The following is a 24,454-nucleotide window of genomic DNA, read 5'->3' on the forward strand; positions in this document are numbered from 1 at the left end:
TGTTTTGCCCTGAAGCAATAGTTACAGGAGGCTGTGTAACGAAAGAAAATATTTTCTTAATCAGACCACAGGGAATGCAGTTAGAGCAAGGGACTGCTGGGAGTAGGAACAGTGTCTGAGAATCATTTTTCTACGGATTGACAAATTTTATGTACCTGCTTAGCCAGGATTTTCTTTTTCGCAGTTTTTATATAATTTTAACTTTATGCTTAATGTTTCCCTAGTGCAGTTTGACATGATGCGTGCTTGTAACCTCATCGCCACAGTTGCTCTGACTGCCGGCCAGCTCATCTTCGTCCTGGGCCTGATGGAGCTACCTATCATTTCTCAGGATACCCAGTGGTGGGAGGAGGCCATAGCTGCCGTGTTCCAACTTGCCAGTAAGTCCACTTCTTTTTACTGATGGAAAAATACTTAGTCTCTATTAAATCCAGGTGGAAAAGTGTCTCTCACTTTATAAATCTTTCAAGTGACAAAAAATAGCAAAAAGGCCTAAATCTAAAAGTAAGCTCATTGTCTCTTAAAAGCTCTCCCCATGAGATTCTGCAGTACATGAATAGAAGCTTTTATCTTGGATATATCAGAATGACTCTTCTGCCAACCAAGAAAAACAAGCCTTTATTATTTCCTATGAAACCAGGAAGGCAAACATGAAAGAAATAAACTGGATGCAATGTAATCCCACAATTTAGCAGGACAAAATACACCAAAGAAGCTGTTTGAAAGCAGAACAGAATGGCCAAGGAAATTTTTGAAGCCTTGCTGAAACAATATTATTTGCTTTTAGTTAACTGAAACTCAGTGACCATCGGCTGAGTTTTGATAGCCAGATATGTCTGCAATCTAGCAAAGAAAGCTGAAGTAAATTCATAACACTGACTGCTGTAAATAAAATTCCCACAGTAATTCTCATGGACACAGACTGTATACAGAAATGAATGAGGAAAAGAGGAAATGGTTTTATCACAACTCCATATCGACAGCAATGGCAACAAACTGTAAACATTTTGCAGTAATACCTTTCTTTACTATGTAAAATAAGTCACTTAATATTCCTTACACCAAGAGTCCAATCCTATAAAATATCCATGCATGAAACTGTCATTAATAGAGTGTAACATTCAAGCTGCTTACAAGATTGGATTAAAAATATATATTATTATTAATAATAATGTAAACAACAGGTTATAGTAAAGTAACACCATTTTATTTTAAATTTTAATTTCAACTTTAAAAACTCAGAATATTTAGAACTGTATAAACCTACTGAGACCTCAGGTTTACACTGCTGCAAGATCAGAATCTAGTCTAGGTCATTTAGATATGGTCCTCACAGCAATAAACACCCATTAAGGATGATGAACCTGAAATCCAAACAAGAGGAGGAGACTGCAGAGGTTCTGTAACTCTCAAAGCGTCTGATCCAGCTTCCAGGTCCAGCAAGACCCTCAAGTGCCAGTCAGTGCTACCAAAAGACACCTTGCCATAACAAGACCACCCTACAGCCTCTTCATGTACACCATGGGTTTTATAACTCTGGATGCTTTCTGGATAGTTCTCCCCGATCATTGGTGTGATGCCTGCTTTATTCTCATTCCCTCCCATCCTCCCCAAAACTTGACATGTCTGTTTTTCCCAGAGAGGAAATGCATTCTGGCGCTGTTTAGATGTGTTGTTTCATTGACAAACAGCACAGTGGACAGCCGTGTGCCTTTCTTCTATCAAGGCTGCTAATTTTAGACTGAGCTTTCCCCCCCCCCCCCTTTTTTTTTTTTCCTGTGCTGAAGTCTGTTTTAAACACAGTCAGAGAGAGACTGAAGGGCGCCAGGATATCCCGACACAGGAGAAGGAAATGCCTGCTATTACCTGTTATGCAAGCTGAACCTTGAAATCCCCAGTGCTGGGAGGGGAGAAGGGAGGAAAGCCAGAGTCAGAATGATTAACAAAACCCTAATGAGAATGGCTGAAGAAGCCATTGAATCAAGGGGTTCATCTGCCTGCCTGTGTTCAAAAGGTGTGAAGAGATGGATCTGGCAGCTCGTTGACAAAGGCAGACGTTGCGCTATATGAATCAAAGATCTCCCACGTGCAGAAATAATGCAATGACTTTGGTGGCTACCCCTGCCCCCCTTCCTTTGCAGTTATGCCACGCTCTCCTTCACCGTCATCAGATGGTTTTCTGCTTTGCAGTCAGTAACATGATATTAATTTTACATCTGATTATCTTAATGAAAGTTTTATGTTTAAACAAATTCCTTCTTGATATCCAGAACAACCAGCTGAAGTCTCCTGGAATGTTTACTTTTGAAAAAAGAGGGAAAGAGTCATCATATCTGCCATTATCACAATATAAAATAGAGTTCTTGAAGACCTCCCTACTTTTCCAGGACAGTGGTACGTCGACTACTGACTACCTGGGTAATCAAGGTCTGCGTGCACAGGACAGGCGGTTCAGCTTGCACTGACAAAAGAGGCTGTTTCATCTTTCACAGGGCCCAACGAGTGCTCTGTAATGTTGAACCACTCAAACTAGCCACAAAAATCCACCCCGGCCACCAAATTCCCTGGATTAGGCCCAGGTGACAGCATTTCATACATTATGGCTGAAATGTCTTTGATATCGGAGAAGACACATGTGAAAACTCTGCGCAAGTCCAGCATTTCTGTTGCTTTGATGAAGGATTTCTGCTACATCTGGAGACCAAGATTTCTTTATTGAAGGGGAGGAAAGCGGCTGCTCCTTATCCAATAAGCCACAGGTAATACTCAGCCTCTGAGCCTCCACTCCAAGATGGTAACCTCCCATCTATTTTCAAAGTAAAGTAGCAATATTAGGGAAAAATATCAGAACAGTGGATACAAAGGTTGTAGTTAAAAGCACTTTGTTCATGCAAAACAGCCCAAGAGAAATCACTGTGAAGCTCTCCCCTACTCTATTTTAAGGGTTAAAGTCAATGTACTTTAGGCCAGACAGAACATTTGTGTAAAAAGAGCAAACAATATTTAAGAATGTACATAGTTAGATCTTATTAAAAATTTCTTGAGTACTGGCTGGGTAATTCCTGTTTATTACACTTTCAAATATGTTACTGAAAACACAAGCACCCACCTCCTGTTTTTTCCTTTTCAAAATCCAAATGATCTGGAGAATTGTTCTACAATTCCTCATCCTGTCAGTACGTTCAGAAAGAATTATCTTGAATCATGTCCCTAACTTTCATCCTGGAATATGCCAACAAGTGCTGAAGAGAACCGCAATGGTCACTGGTAGAATGAAATCTAGTATTATGGAGGAAGGCTTGAGGATATGGCTCAGAACCACAAAGTCAACTTACAATTTTCTTATTTTTAGTCAAGGTTTACCCACTGGAACGTTATGTGTGGGTTTCATTACAGTTTCCCGAGGTCTGAACAAAAGTCCTTTTTGTTCTAGAAAGCTAAGTATTATCTTCCAAACCCTATCGTAAGTTCAAATCAACCATCTCCGATCCCACTAGAGCTTGTGATGACTCCAGGCTCCACTGCTTTTTCGCTTCTGCCACCTGCATTTGACAGTCATTCAAAAAGGATGGACCTCTGACAGAAAATAAAGCCCCAGGAAGCAAAGAGGAAGGAAAGAAGAGCGGAAACGGCATTGCTCCTGGGACAGCAACGGGATTCACACAGCTCCAAAGCTCCGCAACCTCACACCTCCCAGTTAACAGGAAAGCGAGCTGTTTGCTTTGGAAGAGGCATGTGGTGAAAATGGAACCAGCGCTGTACGTGGAATTTTGTGTCAACACTCTGAAATTTCCCTCTAGATGGTTTTGGGTTTTCTGTTTTTTTCAAAGGAACTGTTACAAACTCAATGTGCTGAATATAGGATGAATAACGGAGCTGACAGAAGAGCAGTTGGGATGGGACATCCATCCTAATAGGATAGGGAATAAAGAGCACTTCGGAGACCATTAAACTACTACAAGCAATAACCTGCCAGACTGCATCAGACCTTAAGGGACTCTAGCCAAGTCTCCAAAGATGATTATCACAGACTTTATAGTGAAATGTTAAAAACATAATGGGGAAAATCTGCGATAAAATATCATTTACATTAGATCTCATCCTAGTTTCTGAAAGTCCAAGATTGGAATAAACCTGAATCATAATGATTAATATTCTTGCCAATCTGTTTTCAGCATTAAATTACTTTAATACATAATATCCTGAAGATTAAAAAAATCTTGTGTTCCTACCAAGCTTGTCATTTACAGCCAAATAAATTACAAACTCACCTCCCCCTTGAATTTCAGGCATAGCGTTCCAACTTTTCCTACTGTGTTTTTCTGCTGATGGTGTATTTCACTCCAGACCCCTGAGGCATCACAGGAAATCTGAGTTCACGTATACTCTCATTTCTGTGCTATTAAACCTAAATCAAACAACTGTTAGACCATTTACCTTCTCTCTTCTTTCTGGGTACTACAACTGTAGACTGGTTGATATCCAGAAAATCTCCAGGCAGAACAGACCAGCAAAGCAGCCATTGGAGAATATAGCTGAAGATATTCACGATAGCAACGTGATCCTGATTTCTGTATTACTTCCTTCCACCTTTTTTCTTCATGACACCCTCAAGCCAGATCTGTTCTAAGCTGAAATCTATGGAGTTGTAAACCTAATACTTCCTGAAAAGGAAGCAAATAAATGAGACACTGTAAATAGCCTAAAATTCATAACAAAAAGAGAGAACTTGACTGCTTGATTTGTGCTAAATGTTTTCATTATTTCTCATATTTATTTCATCTCAGTGCCAAACTTGCATACTCTTTATGTGGACTGCAAAACTTACAATAAAGTGATCTTGTTTTCACATGTTTGCAAAATGAACTGCACTTGCAAAGATCTTAAAATATGGAAGCCTATTCCACTTATTTTAACTGAAATGGTTCACGTGAGAAGCTGAACCATCAACCTGGGAAGGGAAGTAGCTCACAAGAAGTGTGTTGAACTCTTCAATAAGTATAACTGTAGCAGGAAGACGATCTGCGTATATTCTTCATGTATACGTACTAATATGAGTAGCAGGCTATTTGTTACAGCATCTCAATGTCAAGGGCACATATTCTGATTAGAAATATGGTAACAAAGATACTACCAGATAAATATCATGTGGATATGCAAGTGTAACGAACATGTTTTATGACAGACATAGCATTAGAAATAATGCAGAAAGAAGCATGTGAAATGAATAGTTCTTCAACTCAAGTATTCACTTTCTTGCTTATGAGCATGCATTTTATATATACATGAAGATTTCTCCTAAAAAAGTTTCAAATGGAGTTGCCTAGCTAGATCCACAGTTATGAAATTCTTACCCTTTGATGCATCAGGAGATGGACAAAGCACTTGGAAAAATGGAAGGAGCTCATCCTTATAGACAAAAGATGACCACTGAAGCTTCCAGGAGGACCCCTTGTCAATGACTGCTTCTCTCTGCACAAGCTGTTTTCGCTCAGGCTGACAAGAGCTCTTACCTGTGTCTGATATGAAGTTTACTGTGATCAAAAGCAAAGCTTTCATTGACTCCAACTACCTCTGAATCTGAGGTGCCAAGAAATGTTTGCATCTGACTTTCAGTGTGAAAGTCCGCATGTTTATCCTTATTGAAACCGCTGCCCCACAGGAATGATGTCTAATTCATAGGGAATGTTTTTCAACCTTCAGTTCAAGGACTGGCATCATTTCTAAGGAAACCTCCAAAAGGCAATCAAGAAAAGCAAGTTCACTGTCAGTAAATGTAAACTTGTTAAATAGTGCTCTGCACCTCCCTCTGAAGATTTCCAACCAACATAAAGTAGAATTCATTGCCTTATACTGACTAAGTCTCCCAACGTTGTCAGGTTAAAGACAAAGAGGGACTGACAAACTCACAGAACACCACAAGTGGAAAGCCATTGTAATTCAGTGGTAAAAAGTGAAGGACAAGAGGTTCTTATTGCTCCTGAGAAGCTTTGCTACTCATAACTTGTTTAATTCTAAGAGACGTTATGTTCTACCAAAATCCTTGGAAGGAAATTTTTATTGTACTCAACAATGTACAACCAAAAACTCAAAGGCCACTGAAGTCTCTGTAGAAGCATACTTCTACAGCTTTCAGCCTGGTACTACAACTAAGAGCACACAACTATTTTCCTGTGTCAACTTGGCTAGGGTAAGGTGTTAATTGATTAATCATTTAGGTAAGTCCTATAGAAATCCCACTTTGGGAATTTGTCTTGCTTTGATAAATACACCTGAGCTCCTACAAGCAGCTTACTCAGCTTGAGACTCATTGCAGCTAAATCATTCCCTTTAAATGTTTATGGGGTACATAGAGAAGGGGGGTGAAAAAGTTCCCCTCCCTGTTTGCAGTTTTGCTGCACAGGCGTGGGTTGTGAATTCTGAACAACAGTCTGGCTGCTCCATTTTCCTTCTTCTCCCTCTTCCTGCCAGCAAAAGTCATCCTATAGGACAAGCTTTAAAGAGGAGGATTATAACTCCCAACATAGACTTTCTATTGACCCAGAAAAAACATAATGTAGATTTCTTCAACTATCAATGTACTAATAAAAAGGAAGAATGCAAATCAGGGGTTGTCTGAAAAAAAAAAAACCCAACCTATCACAGAAGTAAAAAAGTGACTATGAGAGTTCTTTTAAAATGCTAAAAATCTGTAGCTGGCTGCAAGCCAGCTACAGTCAAACAGGAAATTCAGTATACAGATCTGAAATGTAAGTTCAAAAAGTAACATTCTCTCCAACCCACCCCCACTCATGCAGTCAATACTGTCCCAACCAAAAGTCTTCCTAGTGAATTTGTTATCTGTTTCCTTCCCCAACGGAAAAGCCCCCCCATCCAGGCTTGTTTTGCTATGGATGGGAAACAACTAGAGATAAACAGCAGGTCTATGGGAAAAAAAAGTACTTTAAGTAATCTCATCAGGATTTTTAGTAACGATGTGCCCTCTGTGCAGACTTTAGACAATGCACAATACAATGATCTGAAATTGATTGACGTACGTAATGAAATTAATTTAGGGAAACTCAGCCATGCATCTAAACATCTTGTCATTGCTACAAAACAGAAATGAAAACCAGATGAAAACGTTTAATATTTTCATATCTAAATTTAAATAAATATTTCCTATCTACAGCCCTCCTCAAACTGTATTGTAAATTAAGAGATCAAGAAGACTGATGGCAAGTAGAGCCATTTTCTGGTTATTTTCAGTAGAGTTACCTATGGGAAATAGTCTTGGAAGCCAACTGTCTCCCTCCAGGTATTTTATTGGAATACTGAAATTAAATTTTGGAACAGGCTGCCCAGGGAAGTGGTGGAGTCACCATGACTGGAAGTGTTCAAAAAATGTGTAGATGTGGACTTTGAGACATAGTTTAGTGGGCATGGGTGTGTTGGGTTAACAGTTGAACTTGATGATCTTAAAGGTCTTTTCCAACCTTAATAATTCTGTGATTCTGTAAATTCAGACATTGTTACTCAATGTAACAATTACCTATCTAAAAAGTGAAAAGTCACCACAGTCAGTTTTAGTCATGGAGACAGAAGCTATTCTTAATACAAAGTTAATTTTTATATGTGTACTTCTAACTGTTCTGAATACAGACCCAAATTCTGCATTGATATATTTACATTAACTGAGTTATACCCATACTACACAACCATCAGTAGAAGCAGAATTCCAGCACCTACACTATTCACTACACTACAGTTTCTACACTAAATTCTCATGAAAGTGACACACTAGCTGAATATTTAACAATTTTCAAAGGCAACAAATTAAAATGCTGTCAAAGATTTCCTAATGCTAGTAACACTCACAGTGAAGGCAGTAAGCAAAACAGAAGATACCAACGTCATGAAGATACTCTGCTTTAGCTATGCCGATAAAAATAAAACATTAGTCAAACTTCAGTTTCATTCTCTTGCCTTAGAGAAACTGAGTATTATCGCATCAGTACATTTAGGGTTTGCAACCAAATGGTACACACGTAATTATTCGTAAGGGTTCATACAAACTAGGAAGACACCACTCCTCAGATGCATCCATATAACAGAGGAATTAAAAAAAAAAAAAAAATTAAAATCTACTTTCCCTAAGAAAGGAATCACTGAAGGAGAAGAGCCAGGCTGGCACAAATAAGTGAACTGAATGTGTTTGCCCACTCATTTAGAGAACAGACTTGCTGCTAAATGTTCCATCTCAATGTTTGGCTGGTGTACAAGACCACTCTGAGGGCAAGGAAAACCTAAGCAGCACATTGGAACACTTTGCTTCAAGAAGTCTAATTTTGATTAAGTTATTATAGGCAAAATCTCTCCAAGCAAACTTTGAGGGTTTTCACACAACAAAATCTTTACAAAAGCAGCATTAATCAAAATTTAAATATCATCCTATGCAAACTCGGTCTCTTTGGATCAATATGATTTCTCCATCCTTTGGTCTTGATTTCCTACATTTATAAATCCAGTATCAGGTCATGCTAATATGAAACAAGAATGCTAGAAAATAAGGTTCACAGTGACATTTTTATTCCAGAGCTCATGCTGACAGAACTGTAAAACTAATTGTGGAAACTCCCTATAGTAACATGCTTACAACTCTCCCATCTCTGTCATGTTTTTCTCTCTTCCTAAATATCAGTTCCTGTCTAGCCTGCAGCAAAGTATTCTACAGATCCTACGTTTTTCACTCAAGAGCTCCAGTGACTTCTGCTATCTGCCAAGGAGGGGAGTTCTCAAACCCGTTATCTCCCAGTTCCCCCCTAGTCAGACAAAGGGAAGGCCTGCAAAACGAAATAGTCTTGCTAGCATAGTTTTATTTTGTAAGGAAGCCTTAGTGCTTTCTCCTGGTGCATAATTGCTCCATCAGATGGAAGGGAGCTTATGAAGGTGGCCGGTCTAGCATGGACATGTGTAGCCATTTAGGACAGTAATTGGCTGTAAGTGGTATATAAGCAAGAAAGAAAAAACTAAGTAATTTAATTAAAAGATGGGTATTTGGAGAAAAGTTTAAATATTGAACATCAATATTCCTACAGCATTTATTTACTTTTACTGTGCCATAAAGGAATACGTATAGACCACTGCTGCCTGCCATGGCTAAATGAGCAAAGAATGGGGTAAAACTCATGCCCAAGGGAGTACAGCTCTCACTCACCAGGAACCCCAAAGGTTTTTCCCAGCAGGTTTGCACAAGACCTGACTTTCAATAAGGAAACTAGAAGTGTTAATCATCCATTACTTCTCTAAGCTAGAGATAATGGTAAATACCTGTAAACCCTCAGTGGGAAAGCACCAGTCACAATTCAGTAACTGGAAATTAAGCTGCAAAACACATCACATCAGCATTACTCTATGTAACTGGTGTTCCTGAACCTAGCTCCCTCTACCAAGAGAGCCTCAAATAATGCAAGACAGTGTAAAGTGGACTGTTAATATTTATAACTGTCCCTTAGAGGTACCTGTAAGTGGTCACTGGTACAAACAGCTTATGTTCAAAGTTCTTCCTGCTTAAGGTTTTATGATTCGCTTCACACTTTTTTTTGTAAATTTATTTAATGCTTTTTGTATTCCCTGTAAAAGTACATGTGAACTGGAAAAGAGTTCTGAAAGGAAAACTGAAAAGGAAAACTGATCACGCGAAGTTCCGTCCTGTGCCAGACTCATCAGTAAGATGGGTCTCTTCATTTGTACCTCAGCATCCTCCTTCCTGCAAATTGTAAACTGGAAGGAAAGGAAACAGGTCCACAACTTGGCTGCAGGAGGTGCAAGCAATCTCCCTTTCTCTCAATTTACCTTCATGAGAAAATTGGTATCTATCATCCTTTGAAAAATGGACTGTAATCCGTGGAAGAGCAAAGCACTATCAATGTTTATCTGTATAATAAAACCTAAAGACCTCAAACATAGATGTAGAGATACATATTTTCTACAAGCACTTTACAACTAGCACACACTGCTCCCAAAGCCCTAAAATGCAAAACAAAACACAGGAGAAAAGAAGTTTTATCATCTTGGTTCCACAAATGAGGAACTAAGCCACCTCAGAGAAGAGTTCAAAAAACCTAATGTATTCCACAGTAAAGGATCTGGTCTCCCCCTCTCTTCTCTACTACGGGCCTCAGGACACACTGAGCTCAGAGAATTGCACTGGAAATTAGAGAAAACTACTTTGTTTCTGAACTCTGTTGCAATCTTTCTGTATGCTATTGCTACTAACAATGAAGAATAAAGTCATAGAAGACCCAGATAACACCAAAGGACAAAGCCATGAGAATTCAAAAGCAATTCAAGGAAACATCACAAAAAAGGAAGAGCACAATTAACTGTAGCTTTGGGGACAAAAGTATTCTTCTATGAATGCTGAAAAACCTGTGCAAACTTCAGTGAGGATTTTGAATGCACAAGGAGAGAACATTTCCACTTTCACGTGGTGATGTGCTAAGCATATGAATATACAGAAAAATTTACTCTTTCAAAGTCAGGTGATTTGCCTTCAACAGTTCATCCAAGGATGTAGATAACATCTGCCTGGCTTCAAGAGACCAGGATTTTAAAAAACATGCGTAGTCTGATACAAGGTGTGTCATCCAACGGTGATTACTGAGAAAAAATGAAGATTTAAGCTTAATTTGTCAAAAGCACAACTTCACAATTTTTCTACCTCAGCATTTTTTGAACAGGAATCGAGAAGAAACTTTCAAACCTGTATACTTTGAAATAATGCTAGATGACCACCTCTGTATTGGGATCCCATCTCCAATGCGGCTAATATTAAGATGGCCTCCTAAGTAAGTCTGCAGGCTCTAGCTGCGAGTGCTAGCAAACAATCATCATACAGATCCACAATTTCTGCAACTCAGTTAAGTCAATGTACTGCATGCAACCACATTTTTCCCAGATGAACTTCTTCATTTATAACTAAGCTGAACAATTAGATAACTACTAGACTTTCTGACAAAATCAAGGAGTTATTAATTGCTGTCCTTACAACTGACTCAAGAGTCTAAAACCCATACAGAGTATGTCAGACTTCACAGCAAAGGCTACTGCAGAGTGGCGAAAGAGCAGGAAAGAACTACTCCTCCTATAAGAACCTATTTCCTCCTCATACACCCATAGGAAGAGATGGCTCACTTCAAACTCTCTGGTACGTGCCATCTGTGGGACAGTGCTACTTCAGGAGGAGATGATGTAGCAAGCAACTGAGTTACAAAACACCTTCTAGGCAGACACAAGAGAACTGAGGATGCCAGATGTCTCCTGAATTAATACTCATTCATTGCTTGTTTTATTAGGAGTGGGATTCAGCCTTCACGTTATTGTGAAGACACTCTCAGAATAGTGTCACACCTACTTAAGTAGTGATTGATTTTCTTTCTCCTATTTATATTTCATTTCCCTCCTCTGTTTTTTTTTTATCTGTATATAATGTGTCTTTTCCATCTTCACTGCATTACTAGTACTCTTTTTAGAAAGAAACTTGATACAATGCATACCCGGGATGTTCTGTCTCATGGAAAATCAAGGACCAGAGCCAGGTGTCCCACCATTTTAGAGCAATGCCATATATCTGTGGGAACAGTGTTTGCAAGCAGCGTGGCTAGCTGAGCGTGCAGCACGCAGCCACTGGGACTTACTTGCTACTGACTTGTCCTTGCCCATGAACTGAGGAAGATGGTACCTAGAAATCCTCCGGCTGTTTATGGACCTTTGTTTATTCTAGTCTTCCTTCATGAAGGGGTCCCTTTCTCAGTGATATTTCTTGTGTTGTGGTGGTTAAGGAACAAAGAGAAAACATTTTTCAGTTAGTGAGGCGTATTTGCCTCTTTGTGTGTTTGTTTCAATCTAACCACATGTATAAATTACTTGCCTTAAAAAGCTGAAAAGTAGTTTTATCTGAGAGTAGGGACATGGAGACAGACTTGTACAATAAACAGAGGGCAGAAAAGTAAGTGTGTGCTTGTCAGTGCATTCTTAAGGAAAAGGGCAGCCTTAGTCTTAGAAAAGCAGGAGTCAAGGGATACAGATTCTGCCCCTTGTTCTAATATGGACCTCATATATGACTAGAAAAGTCACCCCACCTCATCTCTGAAGTAATAGTACTATTTATCAGTGGTGTCTACCAAAAAGAATCTGAAAAACATTTTTTTCATTTTTTTTGCAAATCCCATTGTGACATCTGGATGGAAATGCTAGATGAGGGCAGTGCATTACTCTACTATTACCTACCTTTTAGGGAACTTACTACGGTGCTTAAGGTTAGGAAGGCAATGGAAACCTTGTCTTTGGTAGCTTCTGGAGACATGATATTACTCTTGCCTCATAACACTTTTTTCCAGCATAAAAAAAGTAGGACCATAAAGTCCCATTTATTTCACTTTCCCTTTTTTTTTTAAGTTTCTGTATTTTTTTTTTATTATTTCTGTAAGATATTTAGCTATTCATCATTTTTGCAGTTTACAATAGTGGCCTGCCTTAAATAAATATTTTAAAATTTCAGAACAAGTGTACCATATTCTGAATGAAAGATTTTCATAATTATTATCATTAATATACCAGTTTTCTATGTTGGCAATGGGAATAAGAAAGAGGACATCTGTGTAAGTGAAACAAGAGGATGGGGAAAAAACACAACATGAAGTACAGGTAAGTGGGAGTAAGACATTTAAATCAAAGTGAAGAGATTTAAACCTAACATTGAGACTCTATTTCAGGCATGCAGTCTTCACATATTTCCATACATCATGTCCAAATTTGCCTTCAAGAACACATGCAGCACATCATAATAGGGATGGAAATGCTTTACAGACTCACGAGTGTTGTCCTATGGCATCTTGCCACTACAGAAATTCAAGAGAATAACACATGAAAAATAATTCTCACATTCTCCTTGCAGGTTTTGTTCTGGTTATCGGATTGGTGACTTTCTACCGCATCGGGCCATACACCAACCTCTCTTGGTCTTGCTATCTAAACATTGGAGCCTGTCTTTTGGCCACGCTGGCAGCTGCCATTCTCATATGGAACATCCTTCATAGGCGTGAGGACTGCATGGCACCCCGGGTCATTGTCATTAGCCGTACCCTGACCGCTCGGTTTCGTCGTGGCCTGGAAAACGACTACGTTGAGTCACCGTGCTGAAAGAGTGGACTTGAAAGGGGAAAGATCTCCAAGGAGATCTGCATTGGAGTTGTTTGCTATAAATATATGCTATAATTTAAAACTAAGGGTTGAAAGACATCACGAAGCTCACTCTTGTGGGCAGAAGCCCTCAACTGTTATTTGGATGGGCTCCATCTATATACATATGTATAAAACACATAATTTTATATATATTATATTATATTGCCCTCTCCCTCTGCTGTACAGCACAGAATGTTGGATTGTCAAAATCCTGACAGAGCATCACAGCTGCATGTCAGCAGGGTCAGCTGTAGCAGACACAGAGTGTATGCAATGAGAATATAGAAAAGAGGCAACCAAACACATTTTCTCTGTCTGCATAAAGTTATCCTACTCCCTAATAATATTGTAAAAAGCTATAGGAGACCAGTGACAATAGCTTTGGAGTTAACAGGCAATCTGAGAAAGCAGAAAACTTTGTGATGAATAAGTGATGAATGTGAATAAGTGATGATTTTAACAGCTGTTTAAATTTCATGAATCTTTAGTCCTTCTATCCACCTCTCTTCAAGGAACTTCTCATTAGCTGCAACACCTGCTCCCCAGTCACAGCATAGCCCAGACAGTTAAAAGCAAAAGGAACTCTAACCATTCTGATTATAAAGTAAGGGAATGCAGAAGAATTAAGTTGCAATTTTTTCAGACACTTCTTTTATATCCTGAGACAAAGGTTCAGGTCTATCCTATGTGTAAACAGATATGCCATTAAAAATGAAAAAGGTACCCAGCTACAGCAGACCATACACGTTGCTGAAAAATCTACTTCAGTGTTACAGTAAGGGCAAATATCTATAGATATAGAAGATATCTATAGATAGAGAGAGATATATATGTAGAAGCTTACCTGGATTCCCTAATAATTACAGACACTATTAACTTACATTATCGGAAACAATTATTAAGAACAGGTATTTCAGCCCAAATTAATTTTTTTCTTCCCAGCTTGCTTTAACATTTGCTGTGACATTTTCAGATTAGGGTGCTATGTCAGGAGACACAGCTCTGCCCAGCAATGCTCAGAGGCACATAACACAGTGAATACTGGAGAATATAACTGCCACTCAAGTACCCAAACTGAAGAATGACACACACATACAGGATTTAAGCATGACATTTAAAAAAAAGACCTGCCTGATAACTTAGTACAGTAATGAAATTAAATAGTTAGCACCTTTGGAATTAGGCATCATGTTTAGAAGCCTGACCCTGAGAAGCACATGGGCTCACAAAAGTCATATGCATATAACTTTCCGGAAGAAAAACAACAGGTCAAAAGCTATTATGCAGAAATATTTATGATACAGGAACTAGAGGCAATGACAGATGTTTAAAAACTCTAAAGGATGCTACTCTGAGCTCAGTTACTGATAGGTTTGAAGGACCATGAGCTGTGAATGTTACAAACTCTTTTGGATGGTTGTGTCGCTCCCAGCTGAGTACACTGCTTTTCTTCTTTATCATTATTTCCACCATACTTTTCCACACTTTGTTAAAATGTGATCATCAAGCTGGCTCTTGAGTTCTGTTCTGCACTCAGTTCTGATGTAATAAGAAACTCCAACTGCTGCTCTGCACCATGTTCAAAGTGAGCAACACTCTGCAGAGACTGATGCTCTAGAACAACTGCCTTGTTCTAGACTATCAGGGTAGAATACCAGAAAGCTGACAAAGAGTTTCTTCTAGCAGTAGGTTTGTAAAAACCAACTAAGATTTGTATTCATTTGCTTGCATTACTTTCTGGAAAATCTTTTCTAGAAATAATATGCTATGATTAATTGCAGGGTTTTTAAAAAATAAAATATTGGAATATTTAAAAGACATTATATTATTTCTTCTAATATTGCAATATCCATATTATAATAATGTACATTTAAATTTAAAAATCATCTATGTGGTTGGTAAATTTGTAATACTCAGTATTACTGTGATTATTTTAGATGTATAAATAAAGTTGTGAATGTTGATTTTCTTCTAGTGATAATGTGAGATTTTTGCCATTCAGACACAGAATAAGGTTGCTTGTTATCAATAATCCTTTCCCGTTTGGTAAAAAGGAATCCACAGAGCTTGCAATGTCTTGTAAAAAAAGAATAAGCAGAAAATAATACATTAAAATGTCTGTAAGATAAAGATATTTCATCTTGTTAAAAGTGAAAGGGAGAATTAAATCAGAGAGGAAGATGTAAGGAGATTTTATGAGGATCAAAACTTCATACAAACTTCTAATAAAAATAAACTGTACCCACAAAGAAATCCATACAAATACTTATGATACCTTTTGATCAGCTTGATGGATTTGAAGGCCTCATCCATGTCTCCAGCAGTCAGATAGAAGCTGAAGTTCAGCATGGCGTCCCGGGTAGTCTTATCACAGTCTCCTAATCCAATGAAATCTCTCATGGGTCTTCTTGCAACCATCTGAGAGACCGCTGTTGAGCCAGACTCTGCTTGTCCTTTTTCAGCTTCCCCCGGCTAAAATAAGAGTGTTATCATTTAGGTATCAAGTAGGTTGAAACTCACTCCTTTGTATGTGTAATTAATTACATTATTTCCATTACAGTCCAAGTTTTCTATTTCTGCCAGACCATGATCAATAGTGACAATAGTTGCAATGTTTCAGAACTTCCTACAAAATGTCCCAAAACATGGAATGTCATAGAACATATTAGCATATCATAACGAACAATCACAGTACATCAGTGATAGTTTGGAGATTGGTAAAATACCACAGGAGAGGCAGCCACTAATAATAATAATAATAATAACAACAACAACAACAACAATAATAATAATAATGATGATGACTATATAGCAACTATTATTTTAAGCCCCCAGATTTCTGGAGATTTCAGACAAACATTTCTCTAAGGTTAGTCTCTTCTCAAAAAGGAGTCTGCTGTTCTGAAAGTTACTATATAGACCCAATTCTTTTATTCTTGCCTTCATGTGATGCTTATGAACACCAAAGCTCAGATTCAAGCCCTTCCCCATATAATTGGCAGTTCTGGAGCCTCTGGAGCTTCAGTGATACTTTCACCAGTCATTGAAAGGCAGCTCAAAGCAATTTAACCATTATTCAGAAAAAGAATAAAGATAAAGTCAATCATCAATATCAAATGATCTGTCTAGAGAGTAACAAGTAAATTTTCACAAGCCAAACACAGTGGAAGATCATCTGAGTCATGAAGGACACGAAATTTCACATATACTCTACCCCAATTGTATAGTTAGATGAGATAACTAAATATTAAGGTTTACAGAAGCCAATTAAAAACGGTATTATATTATTATACAATGAAAATATTAGATACAGTGAAAGATACAAATCAAAAGTGCAAACGCGTTTGATAGCAATTTGGGGAATTTCTGGAACCAGGACAGAAAAGACATTCTAATGAATAAGGAGAAACCCTGGAAGGAAACTTGGTCAAAACAGGCTTGTTGCATCAACTTAATGTGTTACATTTGAAGCAGACTCTGTTCATATACTAAATCATGTTTCCAAAATGAATTATTATACAACAAGTAATTTAATCGCTATGATACGGTAACCTACTGAGGGAAGAAAATGGAAACAGAAGAGAGAAAAGCAGAGAATGAAGGAAGGGGAGCAAAATAATGCAGATACTTACAGGTTTATAGACACATCCCCTCCGAAAAAATAACTAATGGCAGCAATAATCCATACAGAGGTTAAAAAAAAAAAAAAAAAAAAAGAGATGTAATGTCAAAGTAAAATAGCATGAGACATGATGGGGGCAAGTGTTAAAAGATTAGAAAATGCAGCAGATCCCCTTTGACCTTTCAAATAAAGAGAAAAAGGAAAGTAAAATAGAGTGCAACTCTAAAAGCTAGATCTGCATAGGAAGAGTGACAACAGTCAGTTCTTCGGAAGGGGACTAAATTGCAAATTACCGTTCTGAAACTAAATATATTAAGTTGAAAAACATCTTGATACATTCTCCCTGTTTAACACTGCTGCTAAAATAGATGAAATTAGATTTACGTGATCACATTGGTCTGTCTTATTCAGAAGATTTAGAGGATTAGAAGTCTCACTAATATTAAGTTCCTGCAGATTTTACAAAAATAAAATTCTGGTAGAATAAACAGACTCTGTTAAGCTCCCTAGGCAAGAGGGGAGCAGTGGCACATCATCGTCTTAACAGGCACTAAGAAACTCAGGTCAGAGTTTAACCAGAAAACCAGTCTGTAGGTAATAGGCTTAATTTCTTCCGGTATGCATTGCATTTACCTATGATGCAAACAGTTTTGGATTCCTATTCAAGTTTAAGAACTTAAAGCATGCATTCCTGGTATTCGTAGCATATAGGCATTTGGTGATAGGGTAAGATGAATATTCTTGCGCTCTCTGGTTTTCTGTGGGGATTAAGCTCCATTCCAAAAAGCAGATGGATTGCTTCTGCTGAAGCTAGTAGGAAATGTCCCCTCTTATGGCCTACGTAAAGCTGACACACCGCCGTCCCCTTACTTGCAATAGGCACAGTGACTATGTAGATTGAGAATTTTTTTCACATCCCTTTTTTAGTTGCATTCCGTGGTAAGTACTGTGTCTCCTATGCTTGTACATGGCATGCAGCTTGCAATACCCACGAAAAGCCAATTCAGTACAATTTCCACAATACTGCCAAGTACACCCGCATTAGAATTATCATTACGTAATTTCTACATGTGATGCAGCAACTGTCATTGGAGTCCCTCTACTTACCCCAGACTCAATTTGGTTACATTTGATCCCCATGCAGTGAAAAGTCTGAACTTATGGGAAGGGAAAGAATTGTGAAAGTTTTCCTCACCTTTTTTGCAAAGTAATAATGTGGCACCTCTATGCCCAGAAGAACCTCGTAGGATGAAGGCAATGGAAAGCTGTCCTGAAGCAAAAGGCCATGCTCTTCAGTACTGAAGAATGATACAATCCAAACATCCATCTGGAAAAGGAAGCAAAGCATTGTTTTGGTTTTATGCTGCAATATCCTTCTTTCAATTTGTTTTTATTCTCCATATTCACTTGGCAGAACCTTCTCCTGAAAATAATATGACATATACATTCACATGCACGCACCTGCTGGACAGGGCAGAGCTGCACGCTTCCTCCCTATAGTAAGTAGCCAACGACTCATTCTGCACTACAGACCGTGTTCCTACTGCAAAGGGACCTCTAGCTCTGCCCTTCAGGAACCAGCTTCACCAACCATAAAGAGAGAAGTCCCTGGCCACAGACTGCTGCTCTAGAAGTCTCTCTGACAGATTTGACTCAGGTCAAAGAAATACTCCCAACTGCTTTCAACAATTTTTTTTTTTTTTAAATACAATATTATTTCTACTATAATTTCAGCAAGCTTACTGACTGCTTTAAGTTCCCAGGAAGCATACCAGCAATTTAAAAATAGTTTCTGCAACAGCTTAACTGTTGAGCTGACTCAAGTCAAAATGAAGCATTTACTTCCAACTGAAGTTAAACAGACTTCTCATTTCTTAAAGGATAAGCACACAGTTAAAAATTCTGTTAAATAAGGGACAAAAAGTAAGTTGCACTCCTTTTATATCTTTTTATTTTTCAACTTTATGTAGAAGCCAAACATTTTTACTTTTTTACATTAGGAATATTAGGTTGAAGTGTTCTTCTCTTTGCTAGAAGACACTAGCAAGGCCTTCTGAGACATCCCTATTCCATTCCTCCTTTCTACATTAATCTTCCCGTGGTTTTTCTAAGGTCATTTCAACCAACAAAAGAAACAAAGAGCTTTCTATCTCTAACTGGAAGATGTTTAACTAAAATCATGCATGAATCAGAAAACTTTAAGTCAACATGGACATTTCAAATCAGTGGAATATTTATGAAGGACAGGCAGTTCTGTACAGACAAAATAGTAAGGACTGCTACAAGCACATGAGTGGGGTAAGCAGGGAAGAATTGTCGGTGTGTTGAAAGAACTCTTTGATTAAATTGTTTCTGGTCAATAAAAATGAAATCTTTTTTCTACATTTTTTCTAATGTAAAGACGACCGTGAAAGATAATTTGGGAAGCACTGTAAAGGTGTACAATGTCTGTTCAGAAAAGCAGAAGATGATATGGACTGGGTGGGAAGAGCGCACTTCACTGCTCACCTGAACAGTAGGGTCCCTGTTATTCTATCAAATTAATTCTTGCTGCTTAAAGAGGACTCAAGAGAGAAAATCTGCATTATTTTTTAAAAAATGAGAGTAAGTATCAAACCTCTAGATTATCAATTCACCCAATAATTTCACATGAAAAACTGTAGTCCAGATATCAGCTTGCATTATGATCAACCTCAAAATTCTAGCATAGATAAAGAAATCACCTCTTTTTCTTCGTCATTGTATGCAAGCTAGGGCTAAAACAGAAAGCTAACGTACAGTGACTGCCTGAAGCCAGAGACACCAAACATATAGTTTCACTACTTATTTTTGTACAAGATAATGTATACTATCTACTCCCACATCCTTAATGAAGAACCAATGATTTATTACTGGGACAGGGAGAACTCCACATAAAGCAAAGCAAAAGAAACAAACAAAAAGACCATACTATGCTCTCAGTCTGGTTTTTCTTCTGGTCTGGAGATTGTAGGCCTGTTTCAAGAACTGCTTCACATACAAAAAGTCTTGGTTCACTCTGGTCCCAGAAATGGCAAGCAGGGATATGACTGTGCAACTCTGGATACTCCACAACAGACCTACCAAAAGACAAGGGGGGGGGGGGGGAAAAAGTAGAAAGGGACACAAAATAATTCCAGCCCGTTCAGTGCATGAATGTAAATCAAGGACTAACCAAGGGATAATTCTCAGATGATGATCAGTTATCTATGCCAGTACCTCTGCATTGTAACATTAACCATATACATCTTCCTACCTCCTAGCACTTTATACATGGCAATGCCACTTTTAGTTTGTTCTGTATATATTAACCATGACTATAGGACATAAAGCATTTCAGTAGAAAAAAAGCTGGTACTGCCACAAATACAAATAGGCATCCAAAATTTGCCTCCACTGAGATGACATGTCCTACAGAAATATTTGGACATCCTTCAAATGATACACCTTAGCGACTGCTACCGGTGTAGGTACTGTAACACGGGGACTACCTCAGCTCTGTCTTCTTGTGGGTTTTACAGCCTGCCCCAAGGTGCTTATTGCCAGGACCGCTAGAAATACCCAGCCAGGCTAAAGACAGCTTGAGCACGCTGATGTGCATTTTGATAAGCAGTAAAGAGAGAGTTTCTGGTACATATGCCTCACTTTCAAATCCAGCTAAGCAGCGATCATAAGAGATCACAACTAGACAATTGTGATTAAACTGATGGGAAAAAAAATAAGAAATTAATTTATATTCTCAGGCAACAGATCTCTCTCTACTGAGACTTCAGCAAAGAGACCTCAGCATGCAGCGTGATCGATGCTTTGAGCTGCTGAACTTCTCAGTGCCGAGGGAAACTCCAGAGTTGCAGCTCAACCTGACCTGCAGCTGGGGGACTTCAGCCTCCAGATACGCCACAGTTCATTCCCTTTTCTCAGTACTGTACTTGAACTTCATACCGTGTATGAAGAATTCTGAGGCACTGTCAAATAGCACATTAAGCACAAGGACATGCCCTGCAGCCTTGGGAAAGTCACTCTCTGGCAGTTTAAATAAGAAACGTCTTTCTGCCTCCTTCGGGCATTTAAATACTACTTCAGTGCTGGCCATATTAATACTCTAGACATACAGAATCACACTATTTTAGCCATGGCTTAGGATTCTTCTGAAAAAATACAGAATATAAATAGGTGTCAATTTTTTAAAAAAGAGAGAAACCAAAGGCATCATTAAAATATTTTTCTCATTTGCTGTCACCACTGAAGGCTGGGCTTTTTAGGGAGGATTGGAGTAGGGCTAGAAGGCAAATTAAGGGAGAGATTCAAAGGGGTGCAGAAATACACAATGCCCTATCCATGCCACTGAATTAAAAATTAATTACTTGCAAACTGAGAAGCAGTATTTGTGTAAAAAGATTGGGAGTGTTTAGATTCTGCCTCAGGAGGAAAGAGAGAGAAGTGTAGATTATTTTCTGGTGAATTTACTCATGCCAATTTCAAGATACTCTAAAATGAAGCACAGATAAATTCACGCTGACACCATCTAGCATTTAAATACCAGTGAAATAGGTTTATTGGCTTGTGGTGGCCTCTGTTGGGCTACACAAGATACTACACTTGAAAACAACTTCCTCACTACTCATTATTCCACCGTTTGCATAACTGACCAAGATACAAGGCCTCAAATTCACATTGTCCTTAGTTTTTGATAAGCTGGGTAGTTTCTTCCAGTTTTCAGTGATAAGGAGAGTAAATCCTTTTTGCTTGTAATATCTATAGCAGATAGTTGCTAGCAAAAGCAAACCACCTTCTATTCTAACACTGTTTTTTCTTAAGAAAAATAAAGTCAGAAAAATTAATGTAAAACCAAGTGGGAATTTGTACCCTAACATTCCACTGTACTTCATGAGAATTCCTAGTTCACTGCATTTTTCTGCCTTGCTACTAGGATTTCTAATGTATTTGCCACAGAACAGCTTGTATGAAAACAAAGCTGTCAGTTCTAAATAGACTTTTCATTAGTTCATTCCATACAAAAACACCCTGAATTGGACTTAAAAATTAACTTTTTTCTTAGGAGGAGCTTCAGAATGTCCTCTTTTCATTTCCTACCCTGTAAACTCTTCATGGAAGAGTAGCTTTCCAAGATTTTTCTTTATTTTAAGATCAGGATACTGATTCCAGTCCTATAATACCTTGATGCATACCCCCCCAACACCTAATCATCCTCCTCTCAAAGACCTCTTGAGCCAGATACAGCTTCCACATAACTAATAACTCTCACTGCATTGTTCTTCTATGAGTTTGTCCAATACGTCCATGAACCTTTCCTTCATCATCCATAACTTCCTTTGGCATGGAGTTCCTTAGCTCAGCTGCATGCTGTCTGAAGGAACGCCTCCTCCCGCTGATTTTGAGCTTGCTTTCTAATACCTTTCTTTGACACTCCCTGTTTCACATATTGGAAGAGGCAGGGATGCAGGCTGATTGACATACAATGCACCAGTTTTAATCAATTCTTTAGAAATAAATATATTTGTACAAGCTCCTACACAAAGACAGAGGAATGCCAGTATCAAGGTGTTGCTTGTCTTCATAGGGCAGATTCCTATCTTAAATCCACGAGCAATACTTCTCAAAATAAAAGCTTCTTACTTGTCGATGCCTTGTCCAGAAGAAAGCTTCTCTCTACCATTTCCCAGTTCAGCCTTGAAATCAAAGAGTGTAACTTTGTCCATTTCAACATCATAGAAACAGATCTTGGAATCAATGTTCCCATCTGCCTACAAGAAGGGGAAACAAAAGTTGCTGAAGCATGCAGTCAAAAAGGAAAAAAGGTAAAGTTCAGGTGGTATGTTTAACTCATCTGATTCATACTCTCAGTTTTGTTTACTGGTAATCACACAAGAGCATTCTTCGGTAGAAATATCAGAAAATTTCTTGCTGTTTTTAGAGTCTAGCAAGTTAGCCTTTGATTTCTTTGAAATGCTACAAAGTAGCTTTTGAAACCAAAATATTGCTTCCTTTTCTGGGTTGTTGTTCTCACCACATGTACAAAACCTTAACATACCTTAATTTTAGTGTTTAGTTACATGCTTGGACATGACATTTCAAGACTCACCACACTGCACAAAACATGTAGGTTTATTTCTGAGAAGTGGATCTTGTGTCTTTGGTAATCTTCTTGAACCAGTCTATTAACCAACGGTCAGGTCCTAGGGCTGTTAAGTGAAGAGCTTTGCCTCACCTTGCTCACAAGAATGCTGACTTTATTGCCATTAGCATTGCACTTGACAGATGCAATGCCTCCAAGGCCAGGAAACAGCTCAGAGAAGTTCTTGCTATTGCAGTGCACTTTTGCCTCTCTGTGGAAAGGAATAAACTTAAATCATATGGTGGCAAGCAACTGGCAATATGCATCAGGCAAAACATTTTTCAAATTATGGGTAAGACATTTAAAAACAAACGATTTCTGCCTTATGATACCACTGCCCCAGACTCTAGCTTCCTCTCCAGAGAATTGCTGCGACCTGCCTTTCTTTCAGGAAGAAGTTAATGAGACACTCTTTCCTCAATAAATCAGCAAGAATAAACTTCAATGCACCTACAGTATTCCCAAAACAGGGCTATATAGCAAGAACATCCTACCAGAATTCTGAATTGAGACATCTTTCTCCTACATAAGAAAGCTGAACAGTACCCTGAATGTTGAATATAGCCCATCACATAAAACTTCTGTGTATGGAAAACACACTGTGGAGCAGAAGTGAAGAAATGCCATTGGGGGGTGGTATTTATATGATCTTATTCATCACATCTCTGTACGTAAGTTCCAAAAGACTGTATCCTTCACACACTTAACACTTCCTCTCCACCCTGCCCCTGCATTTTTCATTATCTCGAAAGAATCTTTCTGCCAGTTTAGACACAAGCCCAGCAATCATTCAGCAACAAAGAGGACAAATCTCATGAATCACAAGAATGCAACAGAAAGAAGTGACATTAATTTAGAGCCATAATATGATCTCATGTAAGAAAATCTTTGATTCTGTAAAAACAACATCCTTGGGTCACATTTTTAGATCTCTCATTTATTCTAAGCCAACTATGCTGGCTTTGAAATTAAAGAGCACCATACTGTCATCATTTGAGAAGGGGTATTTTCATTACTAGCCACAAAAATTTAACGTAACACACAGGATTTAAGCTACTTTTTCCTCCACTGTCAAACACCATAATCTAATATTTGTGATAGTTACAACCTGCCCCAATAACCTTCAAGTTGAGTCCCATGTTGAATTTGTGCCATCTCAACATAGGTAACGAGTTTCCAAGTGGGTAACTAACTAGACTTTAGCATTCCTCTGGTGACAGTATGTAAGAAAGAACAGAATCCATCACTCTTGAGGTTTTTCAGGTTTTCAAAATTACTTTTGTCATCAGCAGATAAATTTTCAAACTGAAAGTCATGGTAGGCACATATCTTTTTCATGTCACAGCTGTTTGTCAGCATGGGAACACAGTAAAGTTTGAACAAAGTCAATTAAACTTCTCTCTTAACCTAAACAGGAGGAAGAACAGGAGGAAGAACAGAGTGTCTACACTTCT

At 38.3% G+C, this 24,454-nt stretch overlaps 2 protein-coding genes across 2 annotated transcripts in view; one reads left to right on the top strand and one right to left on the bottom strand.

Moving 5' to 3' along the window:
• TMEM204 (transmembrane protein 204) overlaps positions 1–13,182 on the top strand; it is a gene marked incomplete at its 3' end in the record, with an annotated part of 28,999 nt that extends 15,817 nt beyond the window's left edge. The window contains exons 2-3 of the mRNA XM_082006724.1: positions 225–380; positions 12,938–13,182. Of these exons, the coding sequence (XP_081862850.1) occupies positions 225–380; positions 12,938–13,182 (401 nt within the window). The remainder of the gene's footprint in view (positions 1–224; positions 381–12,937) is intronic.
• IFT140 (intraflagellar transport 140) overlaps positions 1–24,454 on the bottom strand; it is a gene marked incomplete at both ends in the record, with an annotated part of 80,473 nt that overhangs the window by 35,247 nt on the left and 20,772 nt on the right. Inside the window, 5 exons of the mRNA XM_082006722.1 lie at positions 15,500–15,696; positions 18,042–18,173; positions 19,797–19,944; positions 22,502–22,629; positions 23,094–23,211. Coding sequence (XP_081862848.1) covers positions 15,500–15,696; positions 18,042–18,173; positions 19,797–19,944; positions 22,502–22,629; positions 23,094–23,211 — 723 coding nt within the window. The remainder of the gene's footprint in view (positions 1–15,499; positions 15,697–18,041; positions 18,174–19,796; positions 19,945–22,501; positions 22,630–23,093; positions 23,212–24,454) is intronic.

This window comes from Phaethon aethereus (genome assembly GCF_964289735.1).
Source record: "Phaethon aethereus genome assembly, chromosome: 15".
Lineage (NCBI taxonomy): Eukaryota > Metazoa > Chordata > Aves > Phaethontiformes > Phaethontidae > Phaethon > Phaethon aethereus.